The sequence below is a fragment of the Diadema setosum genome, chromosome 1, assembly GCF_964275005.1.
Source record: "Diadema setosum chromosome 1, eeDiaSeto1, whole genome shotgun sequence".
NCBI lineage: Eukaryota > Metazoa > Echinodermata > Echinoidea > Diadematoida > Diadematidae > Diadema > Diadema setosum.
Window position 1 is genome coordinate 41,870,411 of NC_092685.1, and position 26,897 is coordinate 41,897,307.

General features: G+C 36.2%; 2 protein-coding genes across 2 annotated transcripts in view; one reads left to right on the forward strand and one right to left on the reverse strand.

Moving 5' to 3' along the window:
- Positions 1–204: 204 nt before the first annotated feature.
- The window catches only part of LOC140236172 (uncharacterized), a 45,820-nt gene continuing 19,127 nt past the window's right edge, over positions 205–26,897 (forward strand). The window contains exons 1-2 of the mRNA XM_072316149.1: positions 205–239; positions 2,815–3,573. Coding sequence (XP_072172250.1) covers positions 3,433–3,573 — 141 coding nt within the window. The 5' untranslated portion in view covers positions 205–239; positions 2,815–3,432. The remainder of the gene's footprint in view (positions 240–2,814; positions 3,574–26,897) is intronic.
- Positions 19,662–21,703, reverse strand: LOC140236160 (uncharacterized). Its single transcript, XM_072316131.1, has one exon. The coding sequence runs from the start codon at positions 21,701–21,703 to the stop codon at positions 19,901–19,903; it is 1,803 nt and encodes a 600-aa protein (XP_072172232.1). The 3' UTR covers positions 19,662–19,900.

Consider the following 26,897-nt stretch of genomic DNA (forward strand, 5'->3'; position numbering starts at 1 on the left):
AGCCGTTCATTCTCTGGCGGCTCCACAAAAAGGGAGTGCGTTGCGTTGCTATGACGTCACGCTTCATTGACATTAGCAACCCTACCGGGTCCGATGTACATTACGACTGCCCGTGCGACCTGATCCGAGTTCGGGGGATATCCGAAAACCTTCAGGTGATTATCATTTTACATCCACGTCGCCACGCCATGCATAGTCAGTGTGTGGTACACCGCGCAACAGAGCTAGTCGACGGAGGGGTGAGTGTGAAACTTTCGCAAGTTTTATATAGTTTTGAAAGTACTGTAAAAATGTTTGAAAGAGTATAGATTAAAAAATGTAGTGTGTATATCATTGTGAGATAGATTATATCACAAAATTCAGGTTCTTTAGACTTCAAATTCTTCGGAGAAGTCATTACGAAAAGTTACTCGGAGCTCGGATCGCCTTCGTCGAGCCTCACGCCCTGCCCTCCTGCTGTGAGCATAACTAGCAGCTCGATCGAGTCGTAGGGAGGTGCGGCTGGGGATGCGACGGGACGTTGCGTTGCAAGGTGTGGGACTCTTTACTCCTCTCGGTGTTCTCTGATTGCTAAACGTCTTTTAAACACTCTTCGACCTTATGTAAAATAAAGAACATATCCGAAGGTTATAAAACATCACTAGGTAAAAGAGGCAAGTGTAGGCGTTGTCTAGGACATATGGCTATAGACATTTATTTAGATTATGAATTTACATATTCAACGTTAGATCCATAGATGTCTAACGTTATTAACTGTTAAACGTTAAGACTAATTAAGTTAGGTCTATCATTTGTAGAAAAACTCTGAGAGAGGTCTACGTTTACCAACTTGGCAAATATTAAACTTTTGAGTGAAAACAATTTTAGTTTTGCTTCTTTAATAATAGAAATAGTCTAACCGTGGGGTAGTGATGTTTTGATTCTTATTAGGCCCTACTCAGTCTATCTCTAGAACCTCTATAGATTTCTAGTGATGCTTTGATTTGAGTGTTGAGTAACGCGTTAGGCCTACTTACTGATTTTACAAATTTAGCCACTATATGAATTTTTAATTTGCATATCAACCTTGCAGGTGTATAGATCCTCTACATCATGTTTAAACATTAGGGCCTAGGCCTACATATTATATGTCTGTATTTTTTTTTTTTTTTGGGGGGGGGGGTGGTTTCACGATTGATTATTTTTTTATGGAGGTGCATTTCATAAGAGCACACACATTATTTTTTTCTGCCAGAACTGATGACCTAGATTAAAAAATAATAAAAAGTAATAATCAATGGAGTTTTTGGATATCTTGGAGCATATTTGGAAGTTTTAGAGTAGACCCAACATCTATCACTATAGTATGAGTATGATCGATGGTTAATTTAAATGAGGATTTTGTTGTGGAATTGATGACTGGTGTATTTGAGTGTTTGTGACCCAAAAGTGGCACTGGATCGCTGGTGTGAATGCTTCATACTCCATGTATGAAATGAATAACAAATCTACTTCAGGTTTGTACAAATATCAGTTTTAAAGGTATTACTATTAGCTACAATGTACCAGATTTGTTTTTCTTTTTCTCTCTCTCTCTGTAATGAAAAATCTCATCTGTGATGATTTGATCTGGTATGGTGGTTTTGGCATGAGAACTGAGCAAAACATACTATACACTGTATTATCATCTTTTGTCATCTATGTTATTTCCCAGTCAGGAAAACAAAAAATGATATAATGGAATAATGAGAACTCAAAAAAAAAAAAAAATAAATAACAAATCACCCTCAAAAAGATTTTAATATTTGGAAGAAGAATGATTAATTTAAGCACTTTTCTTGATTGCACAGTGATAGTCAAATCTTTTCTCGGAATTAACAATCTTACAATATAGCTTAGTGACAAAGGTGAAGCATTTTTTTTCCTGTTTTGTATTCATTGTTTTTGAGAGATTATAAAGGTGTAATTTGACAGAGGAGTAATGATTGTAATGGCATATTCAGAGGCCTGTGTGGAAGGGAGCTGTGAGAAATGAAAGTTGTATTCTGCCAACAGAAGCCCCTGATATTACTGATCATGTTCCAAAGGGCTCCCTGACATTTACTCCTGCGACAGTTGCTCCCATGAAATATCTGCATGTTAGCCAAACACATGAATTCTACCACCAAACATAACCCTATTAACCCTCCTCACATCAAACTAAACCTAAAACCCTATCGCAACCCTAACTGTCATTCTAATTCCATAGAGAAAATAAAACTTGAGCAATTGTCTCAGGAGCAAATGGTGTGTCACCATTCCAAAACCTCTTCTTTGATGGTTATCATCAAAGAAAAAAGTAAGAGAAAAATAGTGAAACATAATTTTTCACTGCCCAAATGTGAAACCTTATCTTGCCAGTGGTACTTTTATTAAGAAGAGATGTATAACTGCATATTAATATGCTCTTAAGTTATTTTGCATGCCTGCCTTATCTCATTCCATGCAAGGGAGAGAGAGAGAGAGAGAGAGACCACAACAACAACAAAATAAGAAGCAACATCAGTGTTGTAAAATATGTGTGTAATTTCAGTGGAATTTGAATGGAGCTCGGGCAGGTTATTGTGTATCAACAGAAAGAGTATTATTGTGAAACAGTTGATGCATTGGAGGTTAAGGTCACTTTTTTTTTTTTTTTTCTAGAGCACTGCCCACATTTTCTGTGGCTCACCAGTTACTGACACAAGCCAGTGGTATTCAAATCCAGATGTCTTGTAATACTTCATGGACAATGATGACCTGAGTACCACATGTGGTATTTGATTTCAAAATATTGATGTGATGTTCCCCATGCAGCTCATAACATCTGCACAGAATCACTGGAAGCAGGACAAACATGCATGTTCACACGGTGGTAAGACTGCACTCTAGCAAGAAGAAGACTCCTACAGGAATCCCAGGGATGTCATCAATGTAAAAAGCAGGTACACTTCAGGGGGGCACATTTGAGTATACCAACAACAAGAGAAAACTAAAAAAACAAAAGTTAAGGGGAAAAAACAGAAAAAAAAAAACCCACACACACAAGGCTGAAGCAAAGCCACAACAAGGACAACAGAGGATCTGGTAAACAGCTTTCAGACCAGACGAGTAAGAAAGAGCGGGGGCACCCTGAGGCAGCAAGCACGAGCAAGCAGTAGCCTGCAGTCGGAGCACTGTCATTGTCATTTCTCCGCCAAACGATTGCCACAATCTTCTCCTAAGATGATGTGACACTCTGCCACTGCCTCTTGAGGGAGATCGCATCACCATCTATCGCGGTGCTCGGATGGAATCTTGAATTAGAAGTCTCATCCTTATCGTTATCGATAGGAGCATCTCCACCTGCATTTTTTTTTTTCTCCTCTTCCTCGTCCCCTCTCGTGGATGTTTGTCTCTACCCATTGTCGCTAGCCGGGAGAGTTACGGGCAATTATGAAGAGCGTGGAACCCAGTGCAGATCTGCCCCCAGCCAGCTCTCACGCGATGCTGACGTACAGTGCATTGCCTGTGAGGAAGCCGTATCACCATCACCGCGAGATGCCCAAAAACTTGACGGGAGCCTTCCTTTCACATGTAAGTCTTAGCTTCAGTCATTCTTTTAAGGGATCGTATAGTTTGATTGAGACCTAACTTCACGTTTCTAACATTTTTTTTGGTGAGATAATGAGAAACCTCTTACAAAATTTGAAAGAGCATGTAATTGCAAGAGGGATTCAATGTTTATTTGATGAAAATTGATTTTGAAATGGCTTATATATCCAACACAGAGTAATCCTAATAAATGGTGGAACCCATCTTTTACTATTGTCATTTTGTTGTACTTTGTTTTTGGATGTCTCAGCCATTCCAAAACTGATTTTCATCAAATGAACTTTTAGAATGGCATGCTCTGTACTATTTCATAAGTGATTTCATGGTATTTGCACAAAGTTAAAAGCCTAATTCTCATCGCCACCAATACTATACCATCCCTTTAAAGTTGATTTTCGGTTTTGTGCTTTCATTGTTGTTTCGATTTTGAGCTCTATTCCTGCTTTTTAACGTTTGTTATTTAACGAATTGATTCAATAGATATTGATGTTGATAAGTAAATGATACCATTCCAGAGAACAGAGTCTGTAAACACACTTGTCTCAGAAGACTCTGCCAGTTTGTATTAGCACCTCTTTCTAGACAGGGAGCGAAAGAGAGGGAGAGCTACACAGTGCTCTTATTGTTGGTGACCTTCACCATTCTTAACTGCATTCTCCTGCCTCACTTTGTTTGTTGAAACTCTCTCAAGATCAATGAAAGTGCGTACACAAGCTTGATTCTCTTTTGTGACATGCAGTGATAAGACTATCATATTGTGCCATGTTCTGAACTAAGTGAGAGCTGAAATCAATAGTCAGTCAGTTCAATTGTTTTTTGAATGATTGACTGCTTGACCAAATCGAAGCTTAGCTTGCACTGCTTGGTCTCAATGTTTATGTAACATCCATTACTTTGTCCAGAAGAAGAAGAATAAACATATTCTGAAGTTTGTTGCTGTGGAAGCTCTTCTAAGTCACAGCTAATCAAGTTATCACTCTTGGGTTCACAATTTTTTGATAGTCAATAGTTTATCTTCAAGAATCAAGAGCCTGCATACCTTGTATGTTCCTCATGTAAAAAAATAAATAAAACATTTAGAATATATGCATTTTGGCATCTCATCTAAATCTAATACAGCAACAGTGAGTACAACTTTCTTTTGAGAAATACATTATGAGATATAAAATTTGTCTTGCAATAAGCGTCTTACCATCACCAACTTGTCAAAAGCACTTTCATTAGCAATCAGTTGTTTCATGAGTTGAACAAAAAAAAAAAAATGTTTGAAGTGATATTTTCTTTTTCCTTGATAGTGAGTTCAAATATGTACTTCTCTGTATTCTAGGGGAGTAACAATAGAAATCTCATTTCTTATATGCAAACTACTTGTACCTCATCATTATTTTCTTCTTTTTTTTTAGGGGGAAGGGGTGGTTGATATATTTGTTCTGCATAATTTCCAACTGAAATATTTTGCTTTAAGTGTACTCAACAACTCTTTGACAGATACAGATCTGTGTTTTGTGTGTGTGACCACTAAGATTTGTCTACACAGACAAAGTTTGATGTTGTAATGCTTACGACAGAGACAAGGTCTTGATGTTGAGTCTGGAGTACATGTATCTCCACCATCAGTGTAAATCACAGATCCCTATCAATGAAGTGACAGGCCAAATTTTCAGATTTTAAGGCAGGTTCTGCATTGTGATTTTAATCCTGAAAGCTTGTTGAAGTTCCCCTATTCATATTTCTGCCACACCTTTTTCACCATGGGATAGACATGCAAAATGGAAGAATGATCTTTTACAGGCTTCCAATTGTCTTGTTATTCACCAGCTTTAAGTGGTTCCCATGGACTTGACTTCCTACTATTGTATCGGTCTAATACAGTCATCAGAGGCCATGCCAAATCTACACAAATACTGCCATTGAATTCAAGACACAGACCCGCGCAAAGTTGTAAAACCTCTTACTCTTTGCCCCCGACAACAGAGTGGTCCCATTAATTGCTTAGCAACCATTGGATTCCAGCCTAATTTCTTAGCAACTTTTGATTCTGATCAGTTGTGTGAATCTGAATTCAAAAGAAAGAAGGATGAGACGACACATGTACTGTACGTGCCATACCATATTTTGCTTAAAATGTCTGAAAAGATTTCCCATGGTTAGTACATGGAAAGTAGGCCTACAATGTATATGCATGCCTCCCCCTTAAAATAATGATTAAAAAACAACAACAGCATGATTTTACATTGAGTCTTCTTTCTTTCCTCAGGAAACAAAACTATATGATCAGTGCAAGAAAAGAGTGGGTGGGCCAGCTTGCATAATTTCTTCCTTGTGCTGACTGGTTTACCCCTAATGATCAAGCACAGTGTACAATGTATCTTTACCCTGCTCCTTTCAAACACTGTGTATACCTGCATCGTATCACAGTCTTTCTGAGGCATTTGCTGGAGTCATGTAAAAGAACATGTCAAAGAAGATTGTAACTGACAACGGAAAAGACAGACAAACAAATATGAACAGATACTGATGTTTTCCATGAAATGCTGAATTTTCAATGACTGGATTGCATAACAAATATATACATGCACCAGATCGATTGAAACCTGCTAATCCTCCAGATAGTATCCATTATAAAATGGGTTCAAGAATGTAGCCAATAGGAAGCGCTGAAATGAGACACACCTCCTTCCTTTACTTCAGTACAATTGCACTGCCTGTAATCCTATGGTAGATTGCCGATCGTCTGTGCGCGCGGCGGCTCCTTTGATGAATTGCATGCATACGCGCTGTCAATCCTGTAAACAACTTCTAGTTCGGGCTGCCGGCCGGCCGGCCGCGATTTTTTTTTCCGTAACCCTAACGCGTCGAAATTGCCTGTTGTGTCACTTGAGCAAAGACTATCAGTGTACTGGCTGGTTTTGTACGCATGCGCTTGGACTTCGTTATGCATACTGTACTGCTATACAGTATGTACAGTGGCATGGTCGTCTGCTAACACAGAATCAGATTCGAATGTGAGTGGCACGCCCTTCAAACATAACGGGTTTGTGTCTAGGTGTGTGTGTGTGTGTGTGTGTGTGTGCGTGTGTGTGTGTGTGTGTAGTGTGTGTGCGTATGTGTGTGTGTGTGTGTTTAAAAAAGAAGGTGATTCAGTAGCACAAGTGTGTGCGTAAGGCAGATATGGATTTTCTTGAAGTTACAAAGTAATCAGAAAGCCTTTTCTGGGATATTCATGCAGAATATTCTATGTCAAGTAACACGCTATGCATGGTATGATTTGTATATATTAGGATTATAGGCCTATATTGTATACTGTGTGTGAGAAAAATAAGATTTAGAAGCACAAGAGATAAGAATTCAGCTGCTTATTTTTGTTCAAATTAATTTCATTGTAAACATGGGCCTGATATCGATGAAATTCTAATAAAGAATATAATTTTTTTTTAAAGTTTTTTGGTGTATTATTCTGTTGGCACTGCAAGTATACACTCAACAGTAACACGTTCCCATTAATCGAAGTTCCAGGAGAAAATGAGAAGTGAGGACACAAGTCGTACATGGTAAATTGGAGCTTTATTCGAAGACGTTTCACATGAGCAAGCCGTTTAGCAAGTATATCATTTTACAAAACTCAGCACTCGGTATATCGTGTACAACATAAGCAGGGAGGTGACTCACCTTGCTGGTATATTAGCAGGGAGGTGAGACTAAAATACTCTCACCTCCCTGGTACACGGGAGTGTGCCTTTTTCAATCAAAGTTACAAATCACTGGTCACTTTCACTGACAGCGATCACTTGTGTTCAGATTATTTATGGGCTGCCTTACGCGGCAGCCTCAAAAGTGGAGTGAGCGTCAGGTGATTTCCGTTGACAAGCCACGAATGATTTTTTTTTTTTTTTTTTTGTGGGGGGGGGGGAGGAGTAGGATAATAGTGCTGCTTGATATAATGATGTGTACATAGGCCGTGAGGTAAAAGAAATTTCATTTCAATTCAATTCAATTCGATTTTATTGTCCGTTTCTGGAAATTTGTTTTGTTAGCATGCATACAAGTTACATCGATACATACAATATACAGAGCACACGTTTAACATGGATACGCATGATAAACACGCAAGAGATATACACTAATACAGCAATACAATGTCAATGTCATTGTCAGAAATATATAACATTAAAGAAATATTAATCTGTATAAATCAACGTTGTGTTGGGTGTGGTGTGCATTAACATACACAAGTTTGTAAACATGTATCAGATTTATAATAACTATAAAACTTTTGAACAATAAAATCAATACATCTTTACGTCTAAATAAGTGATGGTATTAAAAATCTCGAAGGCTATTTATGTGCGTGTGTGTGCGTGTATATGTATACGTGTGTGAACGTACAAAAATGTAAGTCTATGTTTTTTGACAAAACCGTATAAATTACATCCATACGATTGTTCTTTTGCTTTTGTTTTACAACAGCTAAGATGCTGTATGATATAGTAATTTGCTAGTCAACTGTTAGGATGGCGTTAACAGCTGTCTGTGAAGGGTTAGTGTATAGGATCGCATTATGTTGTATAACATCAAAAATCTACGGTTTAAAGATGTTAAAAGCAATGACAGTATTCAGTGAAACATTGTGCCAACATCGATCCATGTGACGTTTACATGAATGGTAAGTCCAGCGTGGCACGACACAACTATGTGCATGTATAAGGTTGAGCCAACATTGGTTCGAAACCAAGATGTTGACTCCACTAAGAATTAATCACCTACACAGTGTTCAAAAATTCATTCTGCCCCCCTCCCCCGCAGAAAAGTGGTGTTTTGATGTGCTCGTCATTTAATCTATGAAGAGTATTTTGATGATTTGTAAAGAAATCATTGAGAAATTTATTTGAAATATATTTTCCATGATGTTTTGATGAAGTAATAGAACTGATGTCACAGAGGTTATTTGTAAAATATTTGGAGTGATTACTATAGAGGATGAATTTAAAATGGAATACAAACATGTGTTTTAAAGGTCCTGTTTACCGTTGAGAACAGTGATTTAAAAAATGTTCAAGATATCACTTTTGATGCATATTATGTGTAGGTCATTTCGTTGTATCACAAAACATCCCACCATATAAAACGTTTTCAATAAAGCATGAAATATAAGGAGATATCACTATTTTTCTCACTAAACCATGACTGTAGACGGTTTAATCTGGAAACGTTTTTATTATAACTATTGTACACATTTTGTATATCTAAAAATACATAACATCGATGATAATGGTTCAAATATTTACATTAGTTGTTTCTATCCCTAACGCACATTTAAGAACTATTTAGAAGCACCAATGCTGGGTTTTTGTTTCATATGCGAAAGGAAATGATGCCTTTACGTTAGAATATGAAATTTTGCATACATGTACTTTTTTTCTATTCTTTTGTATAGGAAGTCGCTGGAAACGTCATAATTTGCCTGATTTTCTTGATCGATTATAATTTGTTGAAAATTAGAATGATGCCTTTCTTAAGAAAGTTTTCCTCAATCTTTAACCAATAATATTTTCTTACTTGCCAAGGTTTTTTTTTTTTTTTAAGAAGTTATCTTTAGTTTGGACTTCCCCTTACTTTAGGTTTCAAACACAGACATGTAAATTCATCTATTTCAACGTTTGACGTTGTATCTTAGATCAGCAAAAGTTGTCGATTTCTACAGCCTGGATGCATTAGGATGCGTGCAGAAAATGCACAGAAATTGGTTAGGAAAAACATATAGCACTAATAGTCATATGAGCGGTTGAATTGGCAGAAAGGGATGGAACAAACTTTATGAACATCCCAGCTAGCAGACGGAGGTGAAAAAGACGTCTCAATTTGGTTGCAACTACATGGTCAAAGTTGTCGCAAGTCTTAAAATGACCAGAAAATGACGTAATTTCAACGTCTCTTTGAAACGAATTTATCACGTCATGTTATGGACCTCCTGATGTGTTACGTCAGTTTTCCGACATATTTATTACCTAATATTGGTGACATATTGATGACGTAAAATTTACGTCAATTTTGCGACGTAATTTTTACGTCATAAACACGTATTAATGACGCAATCTACGTTCGTTTGCAACGTATTCATAGCGTTATCTAAATGACGTCTTAATACCGTAATATATACTTTGATTTAGAACGCATTTATGACGTCATATGAGCGACGTATTAACGTGAAATTTTCTTCAGTTTTGAGACGTATTTATGACGTCATATTAGCGACGAACTGAAGACGTAAAATTCAAGCTAATTTTGTGACGTATTATTCACGTCGTATTTATGACGCATAAGTGAAGTAAAATTTACGTTGCTTTGCAACGTATTTATCACATCATATTAATGACGTATTATAACGTGAAATTTAGGCTACACTGTTTTGGGACGTATATATGACGTTATTTTAGCGACATGTGAACGTTATGTTACCGTCAGTTTGCGACGTCTTCGTGACGTCATATAATTAGTCCTACGAATTATAGAGTTTTATAGTTATATCAGTTTGCTTTGCAACGTGTTTATCACGTCATATTAATGACATATCATAACTTTAAATTTACGTTGTTTTGCGACGTATCTATAACTTTGCATTAGCAACATATTAACGTTATGTTCACGTCAATTTTGCGACGTCTTCATGACGTCATATAATTAGGCCTACGAATTATAGTTTTGTAGTTATATCAGTTTGTTTTGCAACGTATTTATCACGTCATAATGATGACGTATTATAACGTTAAATTTGTTGTTTTGCGACGTATTGATGACGTTATATTAACGACATGTGAGCGTTATGTTCACGTCAGTTTTGCGACGTCTTCATGACGTCATATAATTAGGCCTACGAATTATAGTTTTGTAGTTATATCAGTTTGTTTTGCAACGTATTTATCACGTCATATTAATGACGTATTATGACGTTAAATTTACGTTGTTTTGCGACGTATTTATGACGTTATTATATATAAGCAACATATTAACGTTATGTTTACGTAAGTTTTTCGACATCTTTATAACGTCATATAGTTAGGCCTACTAATTATAGAGTTTTATAGAGTTATATCAGTTTGCTATGCGACATACTGTCGTCAGAATGACGACATTTTCACGTCATTACTGTCGTCAGAAAGACGTCGAAGCTGTCAACAATAAGACGATTTTTTGTTCAAATGGAAGATATAAAAATGACGTCATTATTTAGACTTCAGAAAGGCGCAATAATTGTCGTTTGTTTAACGTAAATAAGCAAAGAAAGCAGACATCATTTAGACGTCTTAAACTGATGCCAGAAAGTCGTATTTCTGCTCTAATGGATGACGTCTAAAAGACGACATATTTGTGACGTCTTTCTGACGTCTGGGTTGTTATACAAATACGTCATAAAGACGTGTAAATTACTAATTTAAAGACGAGACTGACGTCAAAAAAAATCTTTTAGAAAATAAACAAAGATACTGGATGTCATATAAACGTTTCAAACTGACGTCAATATGTCGTATTTTTGCTCAAATGGAAGTTGTCCAAAAGACGTCATTGGTGGTCATATAAGAGTCGTCTTAATGACGTGTAAATCACAATTCTAAAAACAAGATGTACGTCAGAACGTCATGAGCACGTCGTTTACACGTCAATTCATGACTTTTTAACGTATATTGGAAAAGAAAACAAGGAATACATCTGAAAGACGCCTTTTCTTCAAGAACAAGGGAAATGGACGTGATTTTGACGTCATTTTGAAGTCGTGGCCAGTTGGTTTATCAGTATTTCAGTTTAAGATCTAATAAAGCGCTTGTGAGCACCTCAAGGTACAATCATGATAAAAATCTAACCTACCCTACTCCTGCAAATGTCCTAAGCCTTACATCTACGTCTACCACCTATTCATATATAGTTGCTAGCACTGTTGTATCACGTTTAAGGGGAAAAATTTGTAATGCTTTATGACATGGTTACTAAACTAGGTCACAGCAGGCTCAATCTTGAAATATATAAATATGTGTTCATAAAACACGCTGAAGTTTGAATAACAAACATTTTTTAACAATAGAGTGCACAATTTCTGACACTTTAATGATTATGACCAGAATGTTTACTTTTTCAGACGTGAACAACGACCAGCTGTGACCTCGATTTCAATTTCTTTCAGAATAACTCTTGATTATCATACGTTTTTTACGTTAGCATACACAAAACTTTGCAAGTCAGTTACGATAAACGATATACTGCACACCACACCCACACAAACACATCAGAGATGCCAAGTTCAAAAAACTTTTATGAGTGAGATTTTCATGACTCGGCGTTTTGGCGCTCGCGCGCATGCGCGCGCAAACGAGGAGGGTGTCACCCCTCCCATGGTAGGGAGCTTTTTTGAATTTTTAGCTCTTAATGATGCGATCTGGTGCATACTTAAGTGACTATTTTTTACTAATTTTGAAAGACAAAAGGGAAATATACCTTCAATTGCAACTATCACTTGAATCCTTTGAGCTATACTCCTTATTTTTGGCACAAATTGCAGACTTCACCCGATGCGTGAGAAAAATGGGTGCCCTGCGTGAGATCGTGAGACAGGCCCTAAATGCTTGAGTCTCACGCAGAATGCGTGAGACTTGGTAGCTCTGACACATAAACACACAAACACACATTGCACGCACTCGCACATACACACAAAGACTCACACACACAAAGTGCATGGAAGGTGCAATCATTGCACTTTCAGGCGCCCGCCCTCGAGTGTTCGGTGCAAAGAAAACACACACACACACACACACACACACACACACACATTGCAACATTGCTGATAGATTCCGTACTTTTGTCCAGGCTTGGTATGGAGCTATATAGGTGACCATAATATGATGGCTATCATCGTTTAACGTATATCAGTTTCCTATAAATGCATATCATAAAAACGCGTAAGTAGCGTCTGTGACTCTATGAACAGATGCTTGATGTTCCAGCTTAATGAAAAGACCTTAAATTTGGCTAATATCGTGTAGATTAATTTTCTTTTGGTTATCCTTCACCATTAGAATAAATGAAATTAATTAATTTTGTGCCAAATAACAACACATTATAAAACGATCATTTCAAGTCGCTTCCACAAATGTGTATTATTACTCATAAACTCATGAACCCACCTGCACATGGGAATCTGATACCAGTTAATGCCAGTTGATTGTTTCTATAATATTATCGATCATGAAGTTTCATAAAAAGTTACGAGTATAACAAGAACTCGAGTTTTGGAGCGCGCTCGGTAACCAGCTAACACGTGTGAATGCGGTTAGTGTTCTTACAAACAAACAAACAAACAAATCAGTGTTTTAATATTCAATCATGAATTATCTTCATCATTTCATTGAATCGACTTACAATAAGGGTGGTAGGCCATGTGGGCACTAAAGGAGGGATCGAGTAGGATATATTGATAGTCGCAATGCTTTTTAGACTGATGATAATGATGAAGCTGAAAATATGCAAGAGATTTCGTGAAGTTGTTGATGGATTGGTGACATGAAAAAAAAATATTGATAGTGCAATATGGTGGAGGATATAATTGCTTGTGGAAATATGTATGCGATGGTAATACGAGTAGCAATCATGGTGATGATGATGATGATAAGATGATATCCAGTTGTGAAATGATAGTAATGATGTTTATGGTCGATCCCACAGAACTCTTTTCTGTGATCGATCCCTCAGTTTTATAATCTAATTGAAGCAATGATGGTCGTGATGATTGCTTGATATTAAAGGAAACCAAAACCCAAAAGAGAAATATGGATTGAGTGAACGCAGCAACATTAGTAAAAGTTTGAGGAAAATCCGACAACCGATGCAAAAATTATTCATTTTTCTAGTTTTGGTGTTGTAATCACTGGATAAGGAGACTACTAGAGTCCATGACGTCATGTGTGGACAGCAATGTAAAGAAAACATGAAGAGAATTCTACAAAGAAATCATTTTTCATGAAAATTACACATTCCAGCAACTTAACTGATACTGACATAAGTTATGTTAAAGGCAGTAATCATTCCCCCTACTTTCTGAAAGCGGTTTTTATAGTCAAATGTTCTTTCATTACGCAAGAAAAGTGAAAACATGTTTTATGATTTTCTTTATATTTTCTTTATGTTGTTGTCCACACATAATATCATGAACTCAAGTATCCCCATATCCAGTTGTACCAACATCAAAACGTTAAAAATGCATAACTTTTGCATCTTTTACAATATTGTGCGATTTTCCTTTAACTGTCACTGATGTGCTTTCACTCAATCCACATTTCTCTTTGGGTTTGGGTTTCCTTCACTGATGGTCGTTTTGGTAGAGGTAACGAGGCACTTGATGAGGAGAACTATAGGGTTGGCAATGATAAAGTGAACATCCAAAAATATAGACCTATATATTTATATTGATAGATCAATTCAAACCGTACGTGATATTAGAATTTTAAACGAAAATGAGTTGCTGTTTGCTTTATAAATGCTGTTTCAAAATGCCTTTATAAAGCTGATTTAATTAATATATCAATATAGAGATTTTATCGATCGAAATCAATGATTACTCTCCCCCAGCTTCTCTACCCCCCCCCCCATCTTCATCTTGGATGTTAGTGCATGAGAATTTAATCATATCTTGATCTACATGAACCTGAACTAAAAAGGAGCCTATACTACGCCTTTCTGAATCATTTCTTTTTAAAGCACAATCATCGTGAGTTTGGAGAAGTATAAACCCAAATTAACCAAGTAGTGTATTCATGTTACCCAATTAGACATAATGTTCACTTCAAATCTGATTCTGCGTGGCTTAATAAACATGATCAAAGTTAACAATAGCAATTGCTGCAGTTGTACGCCTACATAGGCCTATATAATACTTATATCATAATTCATTCCAAGCTTAGATTTCCAATTTACTTTTGCAAGATATTGATGAAAACTTCGAGTTTGCATCTTGTACTCCATGACTAAATTTCTCTTTTCTAATGTTTCATCGAGACGCTCAGCGCTTAGAAACATTGTAATAAGCGCTTTATAAATGATATTTATTATTATCATTAACAACGCAAGTCTTGCGAGACAAAAGGGAAAGTGTCAGCAGACGGCGAACAAAACCACAGGAATACCAGCAGACGGCAAAGCAGAACGCGATGCCGATGGCGAAATGGAAACACGCACATATACAGAACACACACACACACACACACACACACACACACACACACACACACAAAGCCGTTGTTATGACAGTTCACAAGGCGGCGTGCCATTCTCACATTCTAATCTGATTCTGTGGTTGGCAGAGGACCATGGTACTGTATACAGTCAGACCGCAACACCCTGAAAAGCCTTCTCATTTATCGTACGCGTATGCATGGACCTTGCGGACATGAATACGTAATGAGCTGGAACACCATTATTTTTAGAGTCCCTGTAAATCTAAACGACATTACCAATCTTCCTGATTAATACATCGATAAAAAGCTGAAAAGTTGTACTTTGATGACATCCGACTACATGAAAGGTTGTGACATATAAAATATACTGAACAAGGAAAATATAAAACATAAAATTTGCATATTTTTCATTTTTCTTAGGGGGTACATTAGAACAATGAAATAAACGTGGACCAAAATCGAAGAGGTATGAAATGAAAAAGGAAATATCATACCATGGAAATATGATGACTTCATGTGGACTGATTATTGGAACGGGTCAGGTGATCGAATAAATCATTGCGTTGTACAGTTAATTTTTGACGAGATTTCAGTTTGCCGCGAATACGCGTTTCTGATTGGTTAATTCCCTCTGAGTGGAGAGTTGAAACAGTTGGTCAGCGCAGAAGGACAGTAAACGTGTGCTGTACATACAGTAATACTCTGTGTGCAGATAAAAGTGTAGGACCCTATGAGTGTGTGTGTGCGCGCGCACGATGTATGTATACGCGCTCGGGATAAGATCTCCACGTCAACAACAAGAACAACGCTCCACTCTGATCGACAGCTCAACTTTGGCTTGGACTTTGTTTACTCAGCTAGCAGTAACTGTTGCATTGACGAATGGCTCATTATTAATCAATAATAAAAGATCAAAAACTTATTGTGCACACATAGTTCTTTGGGGATCTCTATTGTGAATTACAATAATTATTCCATCTAATTCCACTGTATACATCGCTGAGTGATTTAACTAATGATACCGTGGGAGCGCATGATTATGCATGTATCTCAAATTGCCACTCCACGATTTTCACTCGACGAGACTTTCAATTTTTATAGTTTTCTAAGCGAGGGACCAATTCAGTTCTTACTGTGCTATTATAACAAGAATCTCTAGAACGTTGGATATCAGTAATGAGTTGATTCAACTTTGGAACGGGTCGGGTGATCAATAAATAGAAAGCCTTGTCATAATATGTTCTAGGATCGTTTTGAAAAATGTCAGTAGGATGCGGTGATAAGAATAACGGTATCATAAGTTTATTTCACATGATATAAGCATTAAAAAGTCTGATTAATATCAAATATTCACAAATCATGTCAATTAGTCACGGAGAGTAGATCTTCATGTCGTCAATAAATGAATCTCGTAGACCATGCATTTTGTCTCTGAATTATCTCGCAAAATCTCGGGTGTTGAGAAGGACATGCGCAAAAACCTGCGCGTACGATAAATTTTTGATTTGAGCTCATTAACAGCAGCGTTGCGGTCTGACTGTATACAAGAAAGCAACACAAGTATCGCAACCAACTAGTACTCTGATAGTCTTTGCTCAAGTGCCACAATTGGCAATTTCGACGCGTTAGGGTTACGGAAAAAAAAATCGCTGGTTTGTCTTCCCTTGTGCATAACATGACATGTGTGGCGTACGTACGTATATACGTACACTTTGTACAGTACAGTAGACCAAGCGTTATGGGACCGGACGCGTACATGGAGTCACTTTGAAGAGCAAATCCAACGATTTAGCAGGTTAATTCTCACGCCGTTTTCAGAGTATGTTGTCTAGTAGGCCTATATGAGGAGTCTATATCAAGTCTTTAAGGTAAAGGGTGCATATTGTAAAATAAGTAAGTTTTCATGCGGGAACTTAATTGTCCGGAAACCCAACCCCCCATTACTGTATGTGCGGGACTTCCGCGAGTGCGACGTGCGTAAATGTTTGGGACGAACATCTTCGGACGTCTTGACCCACAAAGGTACGTGAAAAACGCTGAAAAATGATGTTAGTTTTCGAATTTTCGACCCATTTTATAAAACAAATGATGCACAGGATTATTTCGTGGCGTTAGTGGAGGCGTAGCTCACTCTCGGGTATTACAATGTAGTGCAACATGCACTCGGCTTCGCCTCGTGCATGTTTCACAATTGTAAATACCCTCGAGTGCACCACGCCTACACTAACACACTCTATCCTGTGCATCATTTGTATACTGAAGCATTTCCCGGTATTAAAGTCGGTGTGTTGTGATGCTTAAAGAGTTTCTTTTAGTGGATTACAGGTAGTACAACTGATACCAGATAATGATAACAGAAAAAGGTAACAGCTAGATGATCCACGCATTTTGAAATACCAGTGTGTGTTTAATAGGACTGGATTTTGATGTACCTACAGACACTGCAGAGTGTCTTGTTGATATCGTGGGAACTGGACGCGGAAGACTTGGCAGTGAAGAAAAAGTGGCAGGCATTTGACATTGTCTGTCTGGAAATATTTTCATGGAGTTGGCCTCCTCTGCAGGATTCCAAACATTGCTACCTCTCTGGTCTGTCTGCTGCCTGTCAGTCACTTCTAAACTTGCAGCTCTTCGATTAACCCTGAGAAAGCCAACTTCACAGCTGGTGTGTGCAATAGCAATGCAGTTTTAAGATAGCAGCTCTGGTTTATTAATATATGATGTGGGTGATCATGATACATTTGGCATGCAGATGGTTGTGTCTGGGTCCAAATGTGTGTTTTTGTACAAGTGTATGTCTTGGACTTTGAATTCTTGCTTTTTATGTTGTTGGTTTTTTTTTTTTTTTTTTTTTTTTTGGTGCAGTTTGGATACTGCATTCTTTTTGCATTCCTTCCCAAATAGCAAAGAACATGATATATTCCACCAGAATGACCAGACTATTGTAAAGCTATAACATTTCTGTGAAATCTGAAGGTTGTTAGCCGTTAAAATTCAAATAATGCACCAAATGCTCACCGTAACATATTCTGTGTACTAGGCACAGCTGCATACATTAATCCTCCTGTGGTTGTAATATGATACTTATACTTCGAACAAAAAATATGCATGTTAAAGCTGTCAGAAAAGAAGAATTCACTAGCTTCTCTTACTTTGTTATCGATGGCAAATAACAACACAGCACTTAGATGAACTACATAAGTGCATCACACAGGTCTGTAAAACTAAACTAGTAGTTTAGATTTGTAAATTTTTTGTAGTACGAAAAAATTATTCAAATCCTAACAGTCAATTTAAGTAAACAAATAAAAACCCTCTTGAGTTCAAAATTTACAGGAGGTTTCAAAGTAGAGTTATCTTCAATACCTAAGTGTTCTCACCAATTTTTCAAAAATTTGCATGCAAAAGGAATGGCCCATCTTTACACCGTAGGTCTTGAACCATATGTACACCTTGTAACTCTTGAAGTTGGTGATATTTAGGTGACATCCACAGCATTGTCAAAGACAGCACTGCAGGCCCAGGAGGCTTTTAACCTGCAACATTCAGTAGCAGCTTTCAATTCATCATTGAATGCTCATTTCCAAGACACTTATATGTAGTGCATAATAAGGAACCATCCCCTCTAATTTTGCAGTTACTGAAGGAAGCAATGCTTCATAGTAGCACAGCTTGAATTTTGTATGTGTCAACATATTGTAAGGGGAAGAAAACAGTGTTTAACACCGTTATATAGTGTTTTTGCCATTATCGCACCATTAATTGAGCAAGTATCCATACGTGACATGTTCAAAGTTTTTTTTTTTTTTGTTTTTTTTTTTTGTTTTTTTTTTTTATTGATTTTCAAAAACAAATCATACATAACATTAAAACAATCAAAGCAAAAAATAAAAATAAAAATAAAAATAAAACAAAACAAAACAAAACAAAACAAAAAAGCAGCCATACCAAGTATTTCACAAATAGCAGTTGTCACCCATTTTCACAAATCATCTTAAAGCAAAATAATGTAGGATTACGAGAGATGTCCCAAGCAAACCGCCGACAAGCCCGCGAACATGCCAGCCGGACCGCCGCTCAATCCACCAGCACCAATTCGGGCCCCCGGCAGACTCCATTCTTTATTCGAGTGTTACATTTTTAGTTAAACATGACAAATCATCCACCCACAGTTACGATACTCTTTACTCGACCCTTCTTTCTTCATACACTTACGCGAACATGCATACCCACACACAATAATCAATATACAAAATGGAATCTGCTCACAGAGCCGATCGGGTTAGGCCGGAATAGAGAGAGCAGCAAACCCACCCAGCAGGCACACAAGGCCGCCAACGGAAAGCCGGAGTCATTCCCGAAACCTGCTGGCAGTATAAACTGTATGTGACTCGCTGGAATGGAAGACAACCTAAAACAGCATAAACCATGTAAACAAATTTTGCATAATACTCATACAAAACCCAAATAAGTACATGTATGTACTATTGTACATAACATTCTTTCAGGTTTAACAAATGATAAAATATCTCAACATCCATGTACCTACAATCCTAGTACAGTATACTAGTAGTAATCTAACTTACTAGTAAGGGAAAATTAAGGCAGTCCTTCTGTCTCATGAAAATTTGTACCCCATCCACATTAAGTGTCACTAACATGACACATACAGAATATGTACAATTTGTACTAAGAATATGAAAAATTGTGTTACATTAAAAAAAATATATATAACTTATTGAAGATGAGGGGTTTTTCAATGTATAGATAAAGATACGAATACATGGCTACATGTATTTGACAATAGCAATTAAGCTTTCCTGTTTAACAAATTAATACAATGTCCCATAAAACATCATCCACAGACCTGTATGGGCAATGTAGCCTTAAAAACCAAAAAAGCTTTTGAATCACCCAATTCCACAGAACAGATAAAATAACCAACTTCTTGAATTATACATAATACAAAATTATGGCTGATTCTGCAGAAACATGTAAAATACATACACATTGTATACCATCAAAACATGCCAAGGTTAAAACTACTCATACAGACCCATGTGAGATGTCGTCTGCAAAACTAAAAATACTATTTACAGATCAAATCTCCATTTCCTGAAATGAATCGAAAGTTTGTTATTTCTTTTAGCAATATTATACTCAAGCTCCTTGTTGGCTATGACATACGATTTATAACCTTTAAAGCTTGGTGGTTTATTTTGAAATTTACAAATATAAACATAATATTTAAGTAAAAGAAAAAGATATGTCAAAAATTTATCAGAATCAAAACCAAACATTTGTTCAAATAATGAAACATTTAGTGGCTTATTGATTTTCTGAGAGATAGCTTTAAGAGTATCCTCCCAAATGGGTTGAACTGAAGGACATTGAACAAAAATATGAATATAGGTTTCAGGGGCATTCTTACAAAATGAGCAATTGGGAGAATCTTTTCTTTTAATTTTATATAGAAAGTTATTCAAACCTATAGCTCTGTGAAATAGCTTAAAATAAAAAGATCGAATACGTGTATTTATGGTACATAAAAAGTTGTTCACATGAACCTTTTCCCAATTGATTTCTTCGGACTCTTGGAGGTCACTCCAAAATACAGTCTGTCTTTCTGGATAACATGTTTCTTGTATTATACTGTAAGCGAACTTTGGAATTTTTTGAGTCTTTAAAAGTTTTGCTTTAATTTCCTCAAATATTTTGTCTGGAGTTAAATCAGAGGAAACAAACCAATCTTTTGGGATATTTTTCAATAAAAAATTGTATTTCCGCCTGTCCTTTTTGCTAATATCGTAATCCAAAATCAGTTCTTCAAATAATTTATAACCTGGATGGGGAGGGTTGAGTAGATCACTTATAAAGACAATACCTTTGTCTAACCAATCTTCATACAAGAAGTATTGTTTGGATTTTGAACGAATACTTCTGTTAAACCAAATGCATTGACAAGAACCAATTGCAGAAAAAGCTGTATTAAATTCATCTTTAACAATTTTTTCTCTAAAAATGTACCATGTTTGAAGAGATTCGGCTAATTGACTTGAGCCTAATTTGTTCAAAATACATGCAGGGGGATGTGCTTTCCACAATATATCTTTTCTACCACTAAAATCATCTAAAATACATAATTCAATAAATTTCCATATACTTTGATAGTTATCATCAAGAAGCATTTTGACCCATGTCATTTTTTGTGCAATCGAAAACATGTATGGATCAATCATTTTTAAACCACCCAAAGAGTAATCATTACACAAGAGGTGTCTTTTGACCCTATCACTTCCACCACTCCATATAAATTTATATAGTATTGCGTTTATTTGTCTAAAAAATTTCTTTGGTATTTTTATACATAATACCGAAAAATAATACAGAAGTTGAGGCAGCAATAGGGTCTTTATAACACAGATCTTCCCGACCAGAGATAAATTTCTTACACGCCAACAATTCAAAATATTTTCAATGGATTTAAGCTTTGTCTTGTGGTTAAGATCATACAGATTACTTATGTTCAAAGAAAAATGAATACCCAGAGTTTTAAAAGTAGACTTATTCCATTTAAGACCTTTCTCCGAAAATGGAAATTTTTGAGAACCCTTTAAAGAACCAATCCAAATTGCTTCTGATTTAGAGATGTTAAGCTTACAGCCAGAACTCTCAGAAAATGAACCAATAGTATCAAAAAGTGATTTAAACGAGTTTTGTGAACCGTCAATGAAACAAGTAGAGTCATCTGCTAGCAAAGAAATTTTCAAATCATTTTCGCCCACTGGGATACCTTTAATATTTAGGTTTTGTCTAATAGCAAGAGCCATAGACTCGATAACCAACAAAAACAGGTATGGGGATATAGGACACCCTTGGAAAATACCTCGTTCCATATTTATTGGTGTAGTCAAATGTCCGTAATTTGAAACATAGCTTTTCCTACCTGAGTAAAATACCTTTATCCAATCAATAAATTTATCACTAAAATTAAACTTTCTCATTACCCGATACAAGTAATCATGCGAAACACTGTCAAAAGCTTTCTGAATATCAAGGAGAAGAATTGCTCCAGGAATTTGCTTTAAATCTGTATATTCTATTATATCAATAATTAAGCGAATGTTATTTCCAATATTCCTTCCTTTTAAAAAACCAGATTGATCTGGATGGATCAAATCCGAGAGACATTTTTTTAAACGATTTGCTAAAGTTTTGGCTAAAATTTTATAGTCTACTGTTAAAAGAGAAATTGGTCTGAAGTTTTTCAAAAAGGAATGATCTTTATCTTTTTTGGGAATCAAAGTAATGACTCCATTTCTTTGTGAACTAGACATTAGTCCATTCTGCAGGGAAAAATTAAACGAATCTAAAAGTAAATCAGAAATGTCTTTCCAAAACACGATATAAAATTCTATGGGTAGCCCATCCAAACCTGGTGACCTGTTATGTTTCATTGAGGTAATTGTGTCATACAATTCCTTCTTTGAAAGTGGTTTATCAAGAAAATCCTTATCAACTTCATTTAATTGGGGAATTTCAATAGAATTTAAAAAAACATCTTTTTCATCACCTAAATTGTTATCACATTGTTTTGAGTATAAGAGCTGATAAAATGAATAAATTTCTTCCAATATAGTGTCCTGCTTAACAATAATCTCATCATCATCATTCTTTAATTTAAAAATACTTTTCTTCTCTCCAGACCTCTTTTCTAAATTACAAAAATATTTTGAACTTTTTTCCCCTTCTTCAATCCAACGAATGCGCGAGCGAATAATTAAACCTTTGGTTTCTTCATCCAAAATATCATTTAAGGCTTGGTTTAAAAAATCCTTCTCATTAAGAAGCTCATCATCATTTAAGTCAACACTCAATTTTTTTTCTACCTCCTCTATTTCCCGCAGAAGTTCTCTTTTTACGAAATTCTTTTCTTTCTTTTTACGTGCACAGTATTCTATACATATGCCGGTAATGGTACATTTAAGCGCATCCCATAAAATATTTGGATTACAATTACTTTTAAAATTAATAAGTTTAAATTCTTCAATGTTGTCCCTAATGATTGTACAAAAATCTGAATCTTTGTGTAAATACTGACAGTTCAATTTCCAAAATCCTGGACCCCTTAGTGGTTGGGCACCTTTAAACTTTAATGTAACGAGGGAATGGTCAGATTGAATACCTGGACTTATTTTTGATTGCGAACAATTAGTAACAAAGTTATCAGAAACAAGAATATAATCAATCCTGGATAACACTTTAGGATTTTTTTGATGTCTGGTGTATTGTTTAAGGTTTGGATTAAAAGTACGCCAAATATCACAGAGATTAAATTCTTCCATAAGTGTTGTTAACATTTCACTTGATTTGACATTAGAGTGGGTGTCCCTACCCCCTTGATAGTCCAGATGGCCTAAAACAGCATTAAAATCCCCAGCACATATAATAGAAGCGTATTTAAATTGGTCTACTTTGTTAAAGACTTCAAGAAAAAAATTGGGGTCATCATTATTTGGACCGTACAAATTTACTAAAACTAAAGGAACTTCATTAATACTAGCAGATATAATGAGGTATCTTCCATTAGGGTCAATGTAAGAAGAGTCAAGGACCAATGAAACCCTATTTCGAATTAGAATGGCTACACCTCTACTGTTTGAAGAATGGCTGGAAAACCATGATTTTTCACCCCATTGTTGCATCCAAAATTGTTCATCCGATTTTGAAGAGTGGGTTTCCTGAAGAAAAATTATATCACTCTCAATGGATCTTAAATAATGAAAAATTTTGCGTCTTTTTACATGATCTTGAATTCCCCTGCAATTAAATGTTGCAAGTTTTAAATCCATATTTGTAATGTGGGGGAAACAGTCCATTTCTTATTACCTTTATACAGGACTTTCAATAAGTTTGAGAGCAAGAGCACCTGAGACAAAATAACTGCCAACAAATTAAAATTATGAGATACAAAAACATACTGAATACTAATACTTGCGGCTGCTGTGAGATTAGAAAAAAGTGGTATGATTAAAAAAAGAAAAACAATTGGAAAAAAAACAAACAAAAGGATGGGTGCACAAGATAGGGTGGCACCGGGCCTCAAATTGTGAAACGGCCCGGGCCAAAAGTGCAACTTTTGGAGTGGCCTCAATGGCCACCGGCGCATGGGGGCGTAAACACATATCATAATCGTGCCCTTTATATTACATATGAATTGGTACAAAATAAAAATGAAATACAAAATATATCATATGAACAGTCAATACTACAACCATTCAGGTCCCCCCTCAAAGAAAAAAAAAAAATTCTTTCCTTTTTTTTTCTGCTAACAACGTAATGGAATCCACATAAGTTATATTAATTAAATGTAATTACTATTCCAAATAAAATAAAAATAAGTTTACCTTATTTAGCTTTCCACAGTAAAGATATCAACGGAAGAAAAAAAGGGGTATTTTACTTTAAAATACACCAATAAAATCTTTTACAACAAACTTGCATTATGAAGATCTTATTCTTAAAGATCAAAAATTTGAAAAAAAAATATTAAAATGATAATAACATTTGAAAAAATAATAAGAATCTATTATGAGTGTAATGTATAATCAATTGTATTGACTTCTTCTCTTTAACCAGTACTAAACTAAAATAACAACAAAACACACCCATTATACAAGTTACTAACTACTGTACCACTAATTCTACTTTGTATACAGTGAAACAAACGATATCAATTAGAACTAGATCAGAATGAAATAAAATGCTTGCAAACAATAATGCAGCCAAGTGCAGACAACATTACCAGAAAATGGAATAAAGTCTTGGAGTTTTCAAATCGGCTTTCTCTCCTTTTTTTCTCTCAAGAAGTAACATTGGTTCAGTATATTCTGCAACAGTATATCAGTTATCAGTAGTTAATGTTGATATTCTTCTTGTGTACCAGATCTTCCACATGTCTCTAACTGGACTTCCATCCTGAGATGCCTTTATAATCACGAAAAACAGTTTAAAAAGCATACAACAGCGAATATGAAAAAAAAAAAAATCCGATCTGGTGCTCCTGAAGCATGAAACAAGACACCTTGTTTAACTTCCTCTGGGAACGTCGGTATTTGCCGTTGGTGTTACGATCCTGCCCGAAGAATCTCTCGCCTTCAGAATGGCTGGGTAGATAAAAAAAGGCTTGAAGCCTTTTTCCTTGAGAGCTTTGAACTTGGTCAGCTGAGCCTTTCTTTGGTCCAACACCCGCTTAGACATATCATCGTTGACAAAGATCTTTCTGCATCTCTGGTCTGGGCTTGAAACAAACTTTATCAGCTCCTTCTTGACTCGTTCTTTTACACGATAACTGTTGAACCCGATATGAATAGGGCGAGGGCGAGAGTTCTTCTGGTTGCTACGGTATGTAGGTGTGCGATGGATTCTGGAGGTCTCGTCTTCAATGTTTATGTTGATCTTGGCCTCAGCAAGTAGGAGCTTCACTGATTTCAAACTCGCGCTAGCCTCATGGGCATCATCTCCTTCCGTTTCTGGCAGATTGAAAATAACAATGTTAGATCTCCGCGAGCGGTTTTCTAGGTCGTCGATTTTCTCTTCTGCCTTAGCTAATGCAATTTCCAGTTTGCTTACTTTGTCAGATACCTCGCCAATCTCATGCTCGAGAAGGCCGTGGCTGTTTCGGCAATCCGCAGCCAGCTGCTCAAATCTAGCGTGCATACGGGCTTCAAACGCCCGGGCCCATGCCGGGGCTTGTTCTTCATCGTCCGGCATCGCTGTAGGTGCACTCAAGTTTTCGTTTGGAATCACAGAAACATCAGAAAGTGTGCCTGTTTTTACCTTTTTCTTCGCCGGGCTGGAGGTTGGGTCCATTCTTGCGTTCACAACTGTCCATACGATGTAAAAAATAGCAGTATTAAGACTAAAATTGAAATAAATTCAGGGCACGAAAATCCACACGTGTTCACGCATTAGTGTGCGCCGCCATCTTTTTCGACATGTTCAAAGTTGATCAAAGCTACACGTATGTCAGTTTAAACCCGGTATATGAGTACTCTTGCATGTTGACAACATACCCTGAGGGATATTGACTTGTTTGAGCAATTATCACAGTTTCAGTTTACATAGCAGTCATAATTGCCAAATGTATTTCACTCTAGGTGACATATGAAAGCTGCACGGTCAAAAGTTCACTTAAAGTATTCCTTCATCTCTGATGCATCAAAAAAAACAAAAACAAAAAACAAAAAAAAAAAACACCAGCAAAAATAACCCCCCTTAAAATGGTTTGATTGCATGAACAATCAGAACTTCAAACCCATTTGATACTGGAACACTTCAAATGTCAAAGAAATGTGTGCATTGGTGCACTTATCAAGTTTGCGTCTTTATTTGATATGCACTCAATTGGGGTCATAAAGGAATATGGAGCAATTAAGAGTATGTGTATGTGTGTATCTTTGTATTCATGATGGACTGTGAATAAAGGTTTGTTTGCCTGTTCAGTCAGTACCTTTGGCACTAAAGATATTGTAGGCATTACAATGAACGTAATGTTGAATTGTGTGTCACTCATCCAGGATACATAACTTTCCCTTAGAGGGGAATTTCAGTGAGCTGTTAAAAGTTAATTTGATAAGGCAGGAGTGAAATCTAAAGCATATTTGGCAAAGACTTGATCAAATTTGGATTTGATTAAGGAAGTTATGAAATTGTAAAGTTTCACTGATTTTCACAAAGCACTTTGTGTACAGTTAATATGAATATTGTATATATGCAAATGAGTGAGTTGATGTCATCCCCTCACAATTTGCCATGTACAAAATCTTGAAATTTCCAGGTTTTGAATTTGTCCCCCGTTCTAAAATCTTAGTATTTGAGTGATCATTATTATGAAGTTACTCAGCCAGGAATGATATCACATTTTACAGAATATAGCCAAAAAAAAAATGAATTTTTGTCAATTGTTTGTATACAATCAATGGAAAATTGTGAGGTGATGACATCATCAGCTCCTCCATAACAATGTCAAGAAAACTGTTTTGCAAAAATGAGCAAAACTTCACAATTTCATAACCTCTCCTACTCAGT

Excerpts from the sequence above, each read along its gene's own strand:
- LOC140236160 (XM_072316131.1), bottom strand. The coding sequence starts at position 21,703 with ATGGAACGAGGTATTTTCCAAGGGTGTCCTATATCCCCATACCTGTTT.